The sequence below is a fragment of the Eleutherodactylus coqui genome, chromosome 1 (assembly GCF_035609145.1).
Source record: "Eleutherodactylus coqui strain aEleCoq1 chromosome 1, aEleCoq1.hap1, whole genome shotgun sequence".
Lineage (NCBI taxonomy): Eukaryota > Metazoa > Chordata > Amphibia > Anura > Eleutherodactylidae > Eleutherodactylus > Eleutherodactylus coqui.
This window is the reverse complement of record NC_089837.1, coordinates 348,028,093-348,046,671: the sequence shown is the minus strand read 5'-3', so window position 1 is coordinate 348,046,671 and position 18,579 is coordinate 348,028,093. Positions and strand designations below refer to the sequence as shown.

The following is an 18,579-nucleotide window of genomic DNA, read 5'->3' as shown; positions in this document are numbered from 1 at the left end:
CATATAATCGTGATCATCACTGTTTCGCAGTTCACAGAAAGTACCGCTAATATTTTCATATTAGTGTCTACACTGTGGGCATGTATAATCTTCATGATTCTTTATGGTTTAGAAAAATCTTGCCTGTCCGTGATTTTTGGATGTGCTGCCCAGAAAATAGGAACAATCAGATTGGTAACTGCGTCCTTTATATTATTCATCATTGACTATAATGAATGAGCCGCTCCATGCTAACAAATCACAGTTCAGCTCTCATTTTCTGAAGCAGAAAGAAAAATGAAATGTGGATGCCTATTGGTTAACATGGACAACAAAGCTACTTGGTTACTTTTTATACTTGAGGCCCATTATTACAGTTTGAGGCTGTGGTTTACAGCTACATATGAATACATCTGTTTTTCATCTTAGAGAGGGATGACATATCACTAGGATATGCTGTCACTTGCTAATCAATATGATTCTGACCGCTGGAAATAGAGAGGTCACAACCCTCTATGGCGCACCGTCTATACTTCCGAATTTTTCCCTGCACAGCACCACTCCCATCCAGGTACAACAACTCATCTCTATTCACTTAAATGGAGGCTAGTTGCAGTTTCTTTGCACAGCATTATTCCTATACCCACCTCTTCGACCATAGGGACCCCCACCAATCATTTAGAGATGTGTCGTTGCTTGCTGAGACTGTAAAACCCCTCTGAGTATTCTCTCTCCTGCCCATATAACACCGCAGTAGTGCACAGCATACAAAGAGTCTCCCTCCTTTTAATGCTGTCTGAATGAATATATTACAAAAGCAGCCTCCATTGTAAGCTAATGTGGCAGGCAGTTCATTCTCCTAACAATTACTTTCATGCCCAATGCTGTGCTCACATCAGTAATCTGCTGTATTACACGCTCTATGCATTGCTTTTATTGAAATTCTTTCTAATGCAAAAGCTAAAATCCTATACAACCAGGAAATATATAATATTCTACATCATGCAAGAAGGTCCTGGTCACAGCAGCTATTTCATTATGTTCTAATAAGCTTTGAGAAATCAGATGTGTTTTCTTTATAACAATAGGTTATGGTATATAAATAGTGGAAATATATCCCTTTATTGCCACAGTGAACCTGGAGAATCAGTTACATTGTATCAATTAGAGAACATTTCAACAATCCTCATCTCCATGGATTGTCCAGGGTATGACTTATACCAAACCACTGCAAATCTTCAGTGCTTCCTCTACGCTTTCTATAGTGTGTGAGAAATAGTTAATGAGGACACAAGCTATATAGAATGGACTGTAAATTTTAACACTGTCACTGCCAAAAAGTAGAAAGCTGCTAAATTGAAATTCTTTCCGCCACCGATTCAGCCTAAAATGTGAACACTGCTCTCCACCATGTTATATTGATGATCAGATATCTAATTTCTCCATTATGAAATTAAGCAAGCTGGAATGCTCAGTGTTCCCTGCAAATTGTGTGTTCTGCAAAGGAAAGTGTTAAAGTGGTATTTTAATGCACACAGCACTCCTACCAACTGATTTCCCACTTTAAATTTTTAACTCTGTCATCACCAAAGTGTGCAGCTTAGAGGAAAATGCGGCGAATTGAGATCATCACCTCCATTTATTTACCAGGAGTCGAATGATGAACTTGGCCAATGAATTTATTCGTCTTCCATACGAATGAGCGCCTGTTTCTAAAACTCTCCATTGACTGATGCAAAGCTGAAGAATGAATTCTACTACCTCTAGGTTGTTCAGGGACATCCCATACAGGTTAAAAGTGGGTCCAATAGAAGAACCCTATGAAAGATTTGGATGTGGGATGAGTGCAGCAAGGAGGATGAAGAAGGGTGAGGAGATGTGAAGGCAGCATAGAGAAGGTGGCTCAATGCTTGTCAGGTTGATGGAGGAAGTCAGAGGAGGGGCAGCCCAGCCTGTGGGATGTCCCCAGCTCTGGAATGCAGTCTATGAATAAGCACTTGTATTCAGCCTGGAAAGACAGAGAGACACACACATAGAAAGAGCCTAGTGTGACTGCTGCAGCTGAGCAAGGGATCTAGCTGTGTGCCAGTGAGGACAGGACTACCAGGAGAAGAAGAGGACTCCTGCCTGCCAGCCTGGCTGCCCACTGAGTGACTGGAGGATTGCACCTAGAAAAGGGAATTAATACATCTGCCTCCATCCTGATGGGATTTGTGCCCTGGAAGGATCTATTCCAATGGAATTCACTTGATGCCCTGACTTAGAGCAGTGAGCCCGGCGCTGGAGGAGCTCACAGGGGGTGTCCCGGGATTGTGAGGAGCTGCAGGGTGAGTCGGAGGAGGAGCAGCAGGCAGGGAAGGAGGGAGGAGGGGAAGCTGCTGCTACTGCTGTCTGTCTGCTGAAGGGGGATCAGGAGCTGCGGGCACATGGCTGCTTCCTTTGTCCTGCTGCTGCTGCAGCTGCTGTGATTCTCCTCTGTGTCTAGCATTAACCCTTGGACGTGCGGGATCACGGTATACATAGCTAGATCTTCTGTATACACACACAAGGCATCCTCCCCTACCCTGGATGTCTGGATGTATCTTCAATGGCTGCAAGGGATCCTGCTCACATGGATTACTACTGCCAGGGTACAATAGTGCATTGTTTACGTGGAGAGCGAATCTGAAGTCCGATCTGTGGATGAATCCCCGTCCAGGTACCGTATCAATTATTCCATCCCATTTCCTGCACCCGTGGACGGTGGTGGGCAGCTTGTCATTGTCATGTTGGCTTCTTGTTATTGTTTACTCCAGAAGGAGAGCTCTTGGCACCTAACACTACAAAATGCATGGGATAAGAAATGACAGTCCATTATCTATTATCCTGCTAAGATGCTGGGGAGAGAAGAAAGGAGATGTGCTTCTGCTATATTTCTGGGGGGTGTAAATGTGGCTTCCTATAGGACATATAGTGGCTAAAAATACAATACAAATACCAACTACAGCTGGAAGCATTGATGCTTTGACATATTACACTGAGTGGTTTCTATTAAGGACTATTTATTTTTCTTTTTTTTCATTCTTTACTTTTTCTTTCATTTAATTTGGTGTTTTTCTGCCATGTCCTTTTGTGTAGATTACTTCCCGGAAAACAATATGTTGGAAAGACTGCTTTGAACTAGGTCCCAACTGGGCAGCGAAGGCAGAATGGAGCTAAGCAGCTAGGCAGCTGCCCTCTGTATCCCTGACTGCCCTCCTTAACATCTCCCACTCCTCTGCCCTCAGCCAGCTATTTATATCCAGCACCAGCTCTCTTCTTCTCAGCTCCCCTCTGACAATGCTGTGGAAGAGAGGGCTTTTATTATACCTATATGTATTTTTTTTATATCTATCCATGCTTATGCATAAAAAAAGCAGACTTCTCTATGGTTATTATTGGTATCCTTTGTCCTAAGAGCGCCAGCTTTGCCGCTTATTATACACTATTGCTTAACAAAGAAAATTAATAGCAGTAATTTGACTGTAAACCATAAGCAGCGCTGTGATTGACATTGCTGCGGACACTTAGATGCATGCTCTGAACACTAAATATACAACGCGGGCATGATACATATATATACCTGTGTGGGGTGCTTTTTTGGGTCATAGAAGGTCAGTGTTTGCTATTAATGATGTATCTGTCAAGAACGAGGATATGGAATAATGTGCTGATCTATGGACACACAAGTTGTCCCGGGCTGTGCTGATGTGTTTATATAACATTGCGCTTTATAAAGGATAACATGTGGAAATCGTTTTCCATTCATTATTTGTCACACTAAAACAGTCGCCTTTTTTCCGGCTGAAAACTCCTTATTATCATCGTGATGAAAAGTTCTGTAAGAACAATAGCAAATAAAATGAGGTTACCCTATTCCCTGATTGTGTTAAGGAGTCTCATTTTGGCTATATGAATTTGAGATTGTCAATGTAGTCATTAATAGCAACTGACAGCGGAAGAATAGTCACAGTCAGTTCAACGTATATGATTTGCATGGCTTGTAGATTGGGAGAAGAGAGCTAAACATTGATACAATTAGAACACCTAAAAATCATTTTGTAGCGATTGTTGTATCCATAGCAAATAAAAATAAGATACATTTATGGCAAAAACAAGATTATGTCAGATTGCGGATATATAATGGACCATTGTGTATAGCACACTGTAATCGAAAAATGATTTGATACACGACGTGGAATGATTTTTCCTAATACTTAGAATTAATACATCCCTTAGATATAATATTTTACCGCAAGTCACGTAAAATAGACGTCTTTTACTTAATTGCAATGCAGATTGCAGAAATTAATTTGTAGACATTGCTTGGACTTGAATTTTGATACTGTAAGTGCCGATCCGCAGAAGTCAACCCCATGGCACTTATTGCCTAAATACAAATAAACAATGTATTAAAAGGTAAATAAAACAATATTGACATTACACAACTCATCACATGGAGTGTGCTAACATTTGTCACTTAGTGGCATATTTATTTTTGTCATGAAGTGTCTTTTGAATTGAGTCTCTTTGAAATATATTTAGTTTTAAAATAAAAACCGGACAAATAATTATTTACATTCATGCAAGCGACCAGTTTTCGGGGTTCGTTATAGAGTCTTCTGCAATTATATTTATTAATCCCAGGCCTAAATTAGAAAATCATTATTTTAAAAATTCGCTTGATATTTCCGTTGTTTATTACAACTCCTATCTATCTATTTATCTATCTCATATCTATCTATCTATCTATCTATCTATCTATCTATCTATCTATCTATCTATCTCCTATCTATCTATCTATCTATCTATCTATCTATCTATCTATCTATCTATCTATCTATCTATCTATCTATCTATCTCATATCTATCTTATATCTACTTATTTCCTATTGTTTAAACAACTCAACTTTTAATAGGAATCTCAGTTATATTGAGTGTGAAATACATCCAGTATATCGTATATTTACATTAAGCGGTTAATTAGTATAAAGTAGCCACACCAAGTATCAAGTCTTGCTATGATGAAGAGCTATTTTTTATTTAATGTGAACGCGTGTCTAATATTTTTTTTTATTAGTAAACAGCATAAAAATGTGCTAATCTTGGCAGGAAATCTATGTACACATTTACCAACCTAAATATTTGCTTGGTCTCTTGGAAGCCACTTATTAAATGATCTTTAAATTTCAGTATACATATGTACCAATCAATATTTCATATAGACGTCTTGCTACATAGATGATACACAGGCAACGATTATAGATCTGATTACATTTTATTCCTCATATTCTGGGTAAATTACGATGACAGAATTTTAGGGCCATATGGAAACTGTTTCATGCGTATCAATAATATCTTTGTATGTTAGGGAAAAATTACAATTTCTTGTAATTGGATTCTATGCAGAAATGATTCCAGTCTTGTTCTTATCCTTTGCCTAGGTTCATCCTAGCCTGCAACACCATACATAGCATTTTCAGCACCTGGCTGGCAGTCTTATTCTGCACTGTTTGTGGTCAGGTCATTGACCTTTGACCTTCAGCAGTCCAGAGCAAATTAATACGGGTGATGAAGCCGGCGATCATTTGATCATCTTGTGAAAGAATCTTGCTTCCATATACTCTGTTGTCCAATGATCTATATTTTTTCCAGCTTCTGTTTCTTTCTCAATTGATATCCATACATTAGCAATCGTATGCATTTATCAAACCCACAAATGCAGGGAACATTTTATGTGAACACCAAGAGAATGAATGTCATATAAGAGACTTTTCTAGTTGAAGATCCATTAATATACTTTCATAACACTCTTTTCCAAAAAGTTACTATTTCCCTAAAAAAAACATCCATAGTAGCTTTTGTGACTTTTAATATACAGGACCATTCTGCGTATTCTGCAAAAGGCTACAGCTGCAAATATGGTATGCGACAGTACAGTATATTTTACGTTTGCCATATAACTTTTGCAGTACGTGTCTAGAAATGGATTTAGACACTTTGTGAGTGTAAATGTATTTATAAGATCACACTCATACACAATAATAACTGCTATCTGGCATCACCACTGTAGGTTAAAATAACATCCCAATGTATCAGAAATGTGCTGAGCCCAGAGAGACGGAGTAATTAAAAATAATATGTCTATGAAACCACAACACCACTGCACTACTTGAGCTGTTTCACATTGGGTAACACAGCACATCAAGAAAGTGCATGAGGCTGGAAACAACATCATTTGGCCTATGGAGAAGAAAAAAAAAAACTTTATGAAATATGTAGCTAAATGGCACCATCTAGTGGAATTGTATTTGCTATTGCAACTTATTCATTCCGACATTGTTCCACCGACTACTAAATATTTTTTCGGACAAAACATAATATCATTACTTCTGTAAGTGGATTGTGTCGTTTTTATGAAAGGTGATGTTCATGTCATTAATATGCGCATTAAAATACATTATTATGTTACAAGATTACAGATGCTGCAGATAAACAAATGACTAAACCCGTTTTGTATTTTAGGTCTCGGACGCCAGTTCTGAGAAATTCTTTAGCACCGTCCCAAATAATGGTAAGTTTATCATATCTTTTCTATTTTATGTATCGTCTTTGGCCTCAATGATGGTAAAAACTGTCTGAACTTGATTAAATATTAAATGCGAAGAAGAAGCATTCCTATAAAAGAGAATGAGTGGGCCATTACAAAACATTAAAATGTCATGCTGTTTGTACAAGGCATTGTATTGTATTGTAGTCAGTTGTATTATAAGGCTTGCCAAATCAGAGTCATGGGGGAAAGATTGATCCTAAGGGGCATTACATAAAATATGTTCCTAGTAAACTGGTTTATTCTCCGTTGATGGAATTAGGACCAAAGCCTAATATAAGTTGGGAGTGTGATCAATCCTAAGAATTAAGATATTTCCTCTATAGAATTTGCTGCATGTTAGTAAGCAGCATATTACGGCATAGGGAGACTGATTCTCTGAAGACTATTATAGGAAAAAGATACATGCTTGTGTCCACTGTTTTACCTCGGCTTGCATGATCAAGAATGCAATGACGAATAGAGACGGTTAAGAAAATGTAAAACAATGTTTTTGTGTATATGAAAAAGCAAATGTTATTTTTACACATTTCTATGTGGTTTCCGCTACAGATTGAGCTGAAATAATATATGTTATTTGGAACAATGTAGTGCAGAATTCACTGCCGAGTTGGTCTGCTGCCTAAAGACTAAGAGGGTCATTTACTACTTCAATGTAGAATAATAACACAATTCACAGCCATAAAGTTATTAGAATGACCACAGCATTTATAATGGCAGCATTGATTTATTAGTAAATGTGGACTTGCCGAAGAAAAGGTCGGTAGAAGATTAGGAAGCCCAGTCAATCAACATTCCTACCTGATAGTTTGTTTCTGGGGTAAAGAGCCCACTTCACCAAGAATGAGGCATGATTGATGAAGAGGATCCCTTGTTCTTTTCTCCTCTGTTCTCTTTTATTCTCTCGAACACATTTCCCATATTTCTGTTTGTGTTTACTTACAGGGTTTGATTTGTGGCATCTATTTGGTTTTGAATAAGCATCCTTGACAGCAAGACTTTCTTGTGAGACTCTCTTCTGTTGTGATTTAGTTCCCTTGAAAGGATTAAAACCTCTTTGTGTATTCTAAAACCAACATCAGCTCTTCTGGGCTTTGCTTGGGAATTCGTACACAAATAGGCTTTTTAGTGGATGGTAGATTATTCTTTTGGCCTCTATTTCCATCAAAATGGACCCATTATTCTCCCTTCACGAGTCCCCCCTTCTTGCCATATGCTAATTCATGCTGGTACTGTGAATCAAGCAAGGGCTCAATACAGAACCCAGGTGCTGAAAAAACTAGGCCGAATGGTATTTATTTTCAGGCTTGGAGTAGAATGGCCTAAGGGGAGGCTTTTTGTTGTTTTGGGGGGGATTAGTTCTCTAAACATCAAGTATAACACAACTTGAAAGAAGATCCTCAGTTCTTGGATAATGTCAATAAGAGCTAAAAGACAGGTGCAAGACCTCTGGTGTATACGTGTGTGAGTCTAGTAAGGTTTTGGCTGCCGTATGTTTAGTGATTTGGTGGATAGGTGGTTGACAAGGCTGTCAAGAAGCTGTCAGTTTGATGAACATCATGTTTCAATTCTTAAACAAAGCAGGTTTGCCTGTGTTTAAAAGTCAGGGCTCCTTTACGCATTATGTAGTGTTACTTGCCAAGAGCAAAGAAAACGCTGAAAGGAAGGTCAATTTTCTCCTCTCTGAACCATATCTGTATTCTTAAAAGCCCCAATTCACACAGCCGTCTCATTGTACAAGGTTTGTAAATGGGATTTAGACATCGATATCCAATTAGAACAATACATTATGTATGATTAATGAGATTTCCTAGATTAGCAGTTTAACACTCTTTAATCTCAGAGAATCTGTAGACTAGTTAATTGCTGTATCAGCATTTCTCAACTTCTTGTATACAACAATCCATACAATGTAAACAACTACAATAGTGATGTATCTTAGTGTTTTAGAATTTTGGGGGGATTTACTTTATAGAAGGATCATTATAAGTAATCGGTGCTGATGAATTAGTGATTAGCTTTTTATAACTGGTTACATGACGATTGTTTGGTATGTACAAAAGCCATGCCTTAATTTAATGAATAGCAATTAAAGCTTTGAGGATTGGATTCTTAGCTCTTAGCATTTTGGTGTAGGGGTTCTATTTCTCGCTTGTCAAAAATAAATATTTGGTTCATGCATTAAAAAATGTGAACTGGATGCAGGGTCTTGGTGGAATGGAGTGATGGGACTTGTGCCCTGGTTAGGGGGAAGCATAGATATAGGACTAGAGTAACGATCAGGATTTTTGCCCAATGTAGACCAAAGCCTAGCTACAACACTGACCTGACGGAATTGTTTGTGTTCTGAAAACATGTAGCCAGGGTTTCAATGTCCCACCATTCATGAGGAATATATCAGACAGTTTACTATTTGCTGTTTTATATTTTTAATACTTTTATGTCACATTATGTTATATTTGTCCCAAACAGTGTCTCATAGCAGCGGCAGCATAAGATATAATACTATACGTCTCAAAGTGCTGCTCGCCTATAGGGAACTTGCATGTGCTAGTTTATATACGGAATCATGACATTTTGCATGAGATATAACTTCCATTTTGTATTGTTCCGTATGCTTGAGCAATGATCAGTTCAGGTGAATACACTGAAGTTATATTGTATTCTGTACATTTATATTATTTCTACTTGTACTAACGGCAATTCCTGCACTTACATTGTGATACACTTACATTACGATATTGTTCTATAGATGGTTGAAGACTGAATGTGGATTTTGAGTTCTATTGTGGATAAAATTGCGTGGGTTGGAGACAAAATTATGTGTATTTTTGTGGTAAATGTATTTATCTGGGGCTCATGGGACAAATTCTAAATCAACAGTATATGGCGGATGTTCTACATTGGGTTTCTTGAAACACATGATTGCAGAGTTCTAAAGAACACGGCTTCTGATCTGCAGTGTCTGTTATGGTCACATGAATGGTCACGCTGTCACCGAATGACATCTGTCCTTGTCACTATGTCTGCACAAATATGACAAGAGTCAGGTTGTGTTAAGGTTCCCAGTTAGACCAAAGTTGTTAAATTGGACCATTTCAATCAAACATTTACTTATTGGGTAAAATGTAACAATGAATAGCCTACTGATGACAGACCGCCATCGTCTAGAAAGAAGTTGGCTGTGTATGGTTTTTGTCCAATATTTGCACAAAAGATCATTTGTCCACAAACAATTTTTGTAAGAAAGATCTTTCTAGGGATATTCTTTCAAAAAAAGATCTTTCCTTGAAAGAATTGTTTCCAGAAAGCTCTTTTGTCCATCCCCTGGTGTCATTGAACATGTATGACCAGTTTGAAAAGCTGTAATGACCTATGTGGGCTAAAATGTGTATGGTTGTGTCTGTGAAACTTATTCACCATTCAATTATTTATACAGCAGTTGCTCCACCATCAACCTACTGCTATCTAACAGGTGTGGTCACCTTTAAGCTGCTTAAAATCCTGAACGATGATCATTCAATGTACACAGCAGCCGTTCAGTACTGAACAGCTGCTGCTTACATTAAATGGAGAGGGGCAGGGAGAGAGGGAAAGAAATCTCTTCTAGCCGTCCCACCTTCCTACTGGCCGCTCTATGAGCGATCCAACGATACACGCTCCTGTGTAAGAGTATACACAGGGACGAGTGTCAGGCATCGTTTGCCTGACATTCGTTCCGTGTACATGGGCCTTTATTTAGTCAGATGAGCTTTAAAAGTGCAAGTCTGAATAGCAAAGTATGACTTATCATCAACATAGAAGAGGTTGGAGAATATGGTCAGATAAATAATCTATCATTAGAAGTTGTGGTTGACTAAGCTATTGGGTTAAACATGGATTTATTCCTTTTTTTTGACATGTAATGCAAGAACTTTGATATTATCATCCATGGATCTCCTTTGCTACTTAATTGGATTAGGGGTGATTCCCTATCCCCAAAGCACAAGAATGAATTGGCATCTACCTAACAAACGGAGGTTTTATTTAGTCTTCCTTTGGCAGTAGAATGGGGTGAACCCATGGGTTATGAGTTTGCCTTACTATGTAACTGCTAATACGGATGCCTGGAGATCACTTCTCAGTATGATGGTTGATGGCAGTTTTTCAGAACCATAGTAAAATGTTTCTGTGGAAGATGTATGTTTATTTAAATAGGTTTCCTTTTTGTTGCTTCAATCTGGATTCCATTCAGCCAGTTACCATTCCAATTAACTAACAATTATTTAACATTAACAGTAATTACAGACGCCAGTTAAGCGCCTACAGATGTCAACTGTTAGCTTTGTACCTAATCACTCAATGAAATGGAGAAAGTTCAACAAACATCAATTAGCCAAGCAATTAGTATGACTTAGGAAAGAACGTGCTATCATGTGTGAGCTGATTCAATTTATTTTATTTTGGCAGTAAGGAACACAGTTACAGACAAGCAGCAATACTTACTCCAGATAAGATAAAGCTGTATTGTTCCGTTGTTTACACAAGACTTCTGTCCTCTTTCTTTTTTTTTCTTTGCTGTCCTAGACAAATATATTTTGCTGCTTAGGTCTCCGTTTAATGAAGGGTAATTGTATTTGCCGTTTGATAAGTACAACATTGTCCTTTCAAGAGCAGGGTCCAAGCATTATGGGACAGGGTTAGGTCAGATACGGATTGGGGACATGACAAGGTGTTAGAATCACATGCCAGACTGTTTCAAGCCCTTTTACAACAAGCATCCTCTTGCCTCACAGGTCAGCAGGCGAAAATGTTAACAACCTGTGCACCAGTAGCTGGAAATTGTCTACGGAATTTCAATCAATATACACTTATTTGGAATAAAATACCGAAGCTGGAACACATCATTTGGCCTGAAGTCTCCTTAGCTGGTTAGACCCTACATCTGAAAAAGTCGAAAATGCGTAGGAAGATTATATCAAATCAATTTCAGTTAAGACCTTCATATTAACCGGTCAGATAAAGTCTAAATATAAAGAAACTTTGATGTTTTTGATACATTTTTTAAAAATATATACTGAGCAGCTTTACAATTTTGAAAGAGTTAGTGCAACATTATGTAGCAGCCGCCACATCTCAGGGTCAGGTTCCCTATGGCTTGTTTTCTTTACTTTTTAATGAAGTTCTTCTGACTGATCATCTTGTTGGTGAGCACATGTGTTGCTGTTCCTGGGAATACATGCTCTCTCACAGGCATGTGGTATCAGCTGATGAGTGAGTGCTACACAATATCTGTTTGTGTAAGGTTTGTTGAGTAAAGCCCTAAATGAGCTGTTTAAATGCTTAGTGCAAACTTTTGCTCAAAAGATAGCAAGCTGGAGAGCAAACAAATTGTTCTCAAGTGCTCTTTTGGAAGGAGAATAGTCTTAAGTGCATATATTAATTGATTGCAGGAAGGGCACACATTTGGATTTCTTCAAGAGTCTATTGAAAATACTATTCTCATTTATCTGCTACATCACCTGCAGTAAGTATCACGGAGATGTTGACCTTTGGTCGTTGAATTAATCATATCTTTACTCTAGGCTTCGTCATACATAACTTGATTAACTGATATACTTTTATGGCGATGCGTGTATATGGATATCATTGTGAAGGGACCTGCGTGCAACAATATTATGTTATGGTGAACTGTCTTTGCATTGAGCTCTCTAATTATTATTATGTAGTGACTTTAATGAGAGGAGAACTATGTAAAAGGCCCTTCCTGCACAATAGTGTTTTTCGAGGCGTGTTGTCCGTGCTAATGAATGGACAGCACATGGCCCCAGTATATGCCAATGGGACTTTTCACATGTGTAGAATATTTCTGCAAGATGCACCTAAAGGCATAGAAAATTCTGCAGGAAAATCCATATGTATAGATGTGGGGTAAGGAGCAAAAATCATCAGCAGCAGATTTAGGCCGCCTGCAGACGGCCGGGTCGGACCCCGCTGCGAGAGTTCTCGCAATGGGACCTGATCCACGCCTTTGCATTGACCAGTGCGCACTCACCTGCTCCAGCGGCTTCAGCTCTCTGATGTACCGGCTGCCGCCCAGCCGTCACATGTGCAGAGTGTGGACGGCAGCCCAGGAGTGATATTTCTGTGCTGGCCTCTGCGAGACCCTTGCAGAAATAGAACATGCCGCTATTTGTTTTCTGCATGTGATTTAAAGGGGTTGTCCCGCGCCGAAACGGTTTTTTTTTTTTTCAATAGCCCCCCCGTTCGGCGCGAGACAAACCCGATGCAGGGATAAAAAAACAGATAGTACTTACCCGAATCCCCGCGGTCCGGCGTCTTCATACTTACCTTGTGAAGATGGCCGCCGGGATCTTCACCCTCGGTGGACCGCAGGGCTTCTGTGCGGTCCATTGCCGATTCCAGCCTCCTGATTGGCTGGAATCGGCACACGTGACGGGGCGGAGCTACGAGGAGCAGCTCTCCAGCACGAGCGGCCCCATTCAGCAAAGGAGAAGACCGGGTGATTAGACGCTGAAGATTAGACGGAACCATGGCGACGAGGACGCCAGCAACGGAACAGGTAAGTGAATAACTTCTGTATGGCTCATAATTAATGCACGATGTACATTACAAAGTGCATTAATATGGCCATACAGAAGTGTATACCCCCACTTGCTTTCGCGGGACAACCCCTTTAATGTCAACAAATCGCGGCTGTCTGACTAGGATTGCGTTTTCTAATGCAATCCTATGGCAGCTTCTACGGGTGGAAATTCTGCGGGAAATTGCGCAGCAGAATTTCCGCCCATGTACAGGGGCCTAAGTGAGTGTCTTTATGTGCGTCTTGCAGAAATATTCTGTACGTGTGAAAGGCTACTATGAGGACTTGCACATTTGACATATTTTTCACGCAGACCGATGGTCTACATGGAAAAAGTATTGGCATGTGCTTTTCACAGACTAGCGTCTGTGTGCTGTCCAGTGCGAATACTGCCAAGCCTTTCTGGCATAAATTGAACACTTGGCTACTATGCACCTAGCCAAAGAAAGAAAAAGCATTACAGTCATTTTAAATGCCCCTATAACCTCTTGCAGTAGTCACATACCATTTAGCATTCATGGGACCACTAAAGTCAGCCACTAGCCCCAGCTGTCATGTGTGTATAAACACCATGTGATCACTGAGGCCAGTGATTGGCTGCAGCAGCCACATGAATGATAAATCCGTTATTGCTGCAGGAGTTTCTGGGATGGGAGCGGTAGTGCTGGAGCGATGGGACATTTAACAGGTGGGAAACTTTTTTTTTTCTTTTATATGGTTCTCTGCCAAATTAAAAGAAAATCGCAGACAACCACCTTTAAATATCTTGACCGGTCAAATAAGTCTCCACTGGTGGCCGCTCCTTTTTCTAACTCCGATACAACAATTATTATTTGATGTTTTTGGACAATTAGGTGAAATGTCAGTGACCAGAAACAAGTGACTGGGTCAGATTTTGTCTTCTTTTATTACTTTTTGCCCCTTAGATTTGGTGTCTTTTTATGGAGGGTTCAGTTGCTGCTGTTTGCATTTGTTGAGTGTGAGGAAGTATATTTGTTTCATGTTTTAGTGACATATTGGCACAGAAATCTAAACTTAAAACAAACATGGTCAGTTCTTTGAACTCGAGACAAGCGGGCAGATCCAGACACAATTTCCATAAGCTTTGTAAATCCATTAATTGTCCTTCTTGTTTTATGTTGAAGTGGGTGCCAGTTATGGAGGACTTGTTTGGCACCACTGTTTTCAACGCTAAGTAAGCTATTAATCCCAGGGGATATGGCATTCTCTAACAGTCAACATCTTGTCAAAAGAGAATAGGGGGCTGGTACAGCTCAGGTTACTTATTCTCCGAGGGCACGGTCTCCTTGGAAACAAGCTCCAGAGGAACATTCAAGAGTGACTTGCCTATTGAGCTTAGGCTGGCCGTTAACAGGGGGGAGAACATCTGAATATTCTGCATCTTGGTTACAGCAATAAATGATGCTTGAGACATGGCAACATGCAACAACAATAGTAAAGGGCATGAATACAGCTTGCAAAGCATTTGTCATGGTTCACGGGTTGAGAACAATTGGACTGGATGCTTTTCAGAGCATTAGCTGCAAGTACAGTATAAGGCATACAGTACACATACACATTAATGGTGACAGTAGAACAATGCTCCTTTAATTACACTCATTTCAATACATCTCTGAGTAACCCCTTCCACTCCAGCATTGCTCTTTACCATTGCAGAATGTGTAAAACTAGTCATTGCCCATATATTTACTTTTTAATTTTTTTATTAAAAGTGATACACCATAAAAATATCCGTATATTAAGATATGTAAGTATTGTTTCTTATGATCTGTATAATGTTACTTTATACGTTATGAATAAATGTTGCTTTTCAGCTTGATCACGTACATTAGTTATGAATATCCAGATATTTTTAATGGGTTCTTTTAAAAGAATCTGAATATATCCATTAGAATTTTGCCTGTTAACTATTTTAATATTTAGTTCAGCTGATCGGTGCAGATATTCTGCGCTCCACTATCTATTGTAAAATACTAAGCATTGATTGCAAGGTACATGATTCCACCTATAGGATGTAAAAGGTAATGCACTAATATCTCACAATCGTAACCGATCTTGCATTTAAGGGACATTAAACTTGACCCTAATCTGTGGATGATATTAAAATTACTTTTAGGGTCTGTGTACATGGTAAAGACACATAAAATCATCCTGTACCACAGAATCACCCTCTGCAGTGACATGGGGTCACTATGGGTTCATAATACAAACTCATAGACACTGTGGGGTGATTCATAAACAGGTTTATGCCAGAATTGTGGCATTACAAAGTTGCAAATTTTTTGTACACTTTTTTGCCCCCAAATTTGAGACTTTCCTGCATTTTACACAACTGCAAACTGCGCTATTTGCTATGTTTAAAAAAATGGAAGCCTAAACATTAAGGAATCAAACTGAAAGCATTCTTGTTTTCTTGAAAACCCATTGAAATCAAGAGAGAGAAAATGGGAGAAAATGGACATGCTTATTTCCATTGGAATTTCATTTTTCTGTTCCAAAAGTGAAATGGATAGATAGAATTGAAATAGAAATCCCCAATGCAGATGTCAACGAGCCCTAATAATGTCATTTCGTTCAGTTATGTGGTCATTTTAGCTATGATCGTTGCGTGTAAAAGGGCCTTAAGACCGATGTGTAAAACACTGGTCTTGCATCAATGTGCTTCCATGAGGCATTGTTTTCTCCCCCTGACACAATGCGTCTAGCAAGGAATGCCTACATAATACAAAGAAGCAATAATTATTTTGCTCACAAATTCTCTATAATTCTGTGAGAAAAAATCTGTATAAAATCTGAAGCATATAGGGGTACAGTATGAGCCCATGGAAGTCTGTGTGGGTGCCATACTATAGATCTGAATCAGAAAAAGGAAATAAGACTGGTGCTCCAAGGGTTACAGCCATTAGAAATTAAAATTCAGCACACTTACTTTACAGAGGGGTCTGGGTTAAGGCAGCAGAAATGCAGTCCTTAGCTCTCGCTCACAACCTGAAGGTTGTGGGTTCAATTCTGGTGGGGTTCAGGTAGCTCAAGGTTGAGTCAGCCTTCAATCCTTCCGAGCTCGGTAAAATGAGTACCCAGCTTGCTCAGGGGTAAAAAAGGACTGGGAAGGCAATGACCACAAGAAAACATCACTTCACTTTTATTTTATAAAAATAAAAACTGTTACAGTTGGAGGGGTTCAACACGTATCAGAGGAACCTAATGCCTCCTTTCTCAAGCACATATGGAATATATGGAAAGAGGGTATATTTATAGCTGATGGGACAGATCCATAATAATATGGCGGTATGCATGGACCTGTGTATGTGTTGTAGCGAAATTCAATGAAGTTAACTTTTAGTAACTTTTACATTTTCACTTTTGAAAAACCTTAATTTTAGCCAAGTGTGGTTAAAGAAGTTGCATAGGTTTAGAAAAACATAGCTGCTATGTTCCAAAAACATCTGTCTAGTATCTTTGCATCTGCAGCTCAGCTTCATTGTAAAGAATGACCCTGAGCTGCAGTACCCTTAACAACCCAGGAAGAAGAGTGGTGCTGTTTCTGGAAGCACGTAGACATTTTATAAAATCTTATACAAGGTCTTTAAGATGTTTTAAGGAAGTTTTCCATTGTACTTCTAAATAGAAAAGCAAACATTTAGGATGTGAACTATTCATCTGAATCAGAGGCGTAACTTGAAGCTCCTGATGCAAAATCTGTAACGAGGCCCCCAACTATAATGCTTTATTCATAGTACTGGGCTACCTATATGGAGAAGAGAGGCCTTATGGGCCCCCTAAGGCTCCAGAGCCCGGGTGCAACCGCATCCCCTGCACCACTTATCTGAATTATTCTGTCATTGATCTTCATCACGCCTTTGTATTTACTAGTCTACAATGATGTTGCCTCAATAATGATATAACATCACGTAATAAAATTGTCCAGTAACGGCCACGAGAAAATGTCACCAAGGAGAAAACATCCCTGATATCACATGATGAGGTGTTGCTTGCGAATGATAGACATAGACAGTAGGAGACAGAAGAATTTGAGGTATATTATGATATTTTTTTACTTTTCAATTTTTTTACAATTCCAAGGCGGTTTTGTAAAAAAGGTCCAGATTTCGGACAAGCGGTCTAATTCCTAAATGAAAGGATCTGGCAACAGAATAAATCTCTCTCTAAAAACATGTGCTGCTTTCATTGAGTTACTATGTAATTTTCTCACTTTCCTGAAGCCGCTGTGAATAAGAGACTTCAATCCCCGAAGTAACTAGCATGACATTTCTAAGGCTGTCATTGCTATGTGTCACCACTTTCTGCTGTTCAAAGATTTGCAGTGACGTGAAGCAGTCACTACGCTGACTGTTATTGTGGAAGACTTGCCGCACACACTGGTTTCTGGCAGCTGCACTGTGCTTTTGGGTTTGTTTAGCCCAATTATTTGCTTGTCAGTCAGCAGCCTGGGTGTTGAGCAGGTATTGCGGAGGTATTTTTGTCCCGCTGAACTGCCATAGTCTAATGAGGCCCTCCGGTGAATGCCGATCTTGTCAGCTAGGTGCTAAGATGATGTGCCGTTGAAAGATTGGGTGGCAATTAGATTGTTTGAATAAGATAAGATACATGGCAAAGTAAATTGAAGGATGGGGGAACCTTTTGAAATGTCAAACTTTTGCGGTAGGTTGTTCACACATGTGCGAATGTGTATAAATTATACATGGTATATACATACACTTATTTTACCACTTAAAGGAACAGCCACAGCGGGGGATTTCAAGCTTGTCACTTGTTAGTATGATGTGTATTATTATTATTTATTACTACATTGGTGTTTGTTTCCAGTACTGCTCGTAAGGTGGCCAATGAGAAATTAGGGTTTAGTTATATTGGAAACTCTTCTATGCAACTATAGTCATTTAGGTGATGGGAAATACTTTACATGCATAGGACATTTGTGATTATGATCCTGTAGCATATCGGCTTCGTATTGAAAGAATTATGAATAATGAAAAATGGCTATGCCTTATTTATGGCTAGTGTGAACTGCTCTTCTATTCTGGAGTGGGAAACAAGGGTATGCGTTTATGAGACATAGAGATTGTACTGCCTGGGAACTGTTCTCAAGATGACAGTAGGCAGAGATCAACTGAAGAGCTTCAAAGACTTGTCAAGAAGCTTGTTGGTTGTGGAATGGGCACTAGAAAACGTTGACAAGTGACTCAATGTGCTACTTGGTGTAACATGAACCATAGCTTTTATATGACTCAAGATTTGTAACTTCGTCAACTTTTTTATATATTTATACATGATTGCAAAATTGAAGACAGTTGCTGCTTACTGAGTCATGCTTAGTGCTTATATGCCGTCAGAGGGTCCACAATAC

General features: G+C 39.1%; 1 protein-coding gene across 4 annotated transcripts in view; it reads left to right on the top strand.

Annotated features, from left to right (window-relative positions):
* Nucleotides 1-18,579, top strand: part of AUTS2 (activator of transcription and developmental regulator AUTS2) — a 1,214,671-nt gene that overhangs the window by 1,118,410 nt on the left and 77,682 nt on the right. For all 4 annotated transcript variants that reach the window (XM_066576435.1, XM_066576444.1, XM_066576451.1 and 1 more), the window contains exon 6: nucleotides 6,523-6,571. In XM_066576435.1, coding sequence (XP_066432532.1) covers nucleotides 6,523-6,571 — 49 coding nt within the window. The remainder of the gene's footprint in view (nucleotides 1-6,522; nucleotides 6,572-18,579) is intronic.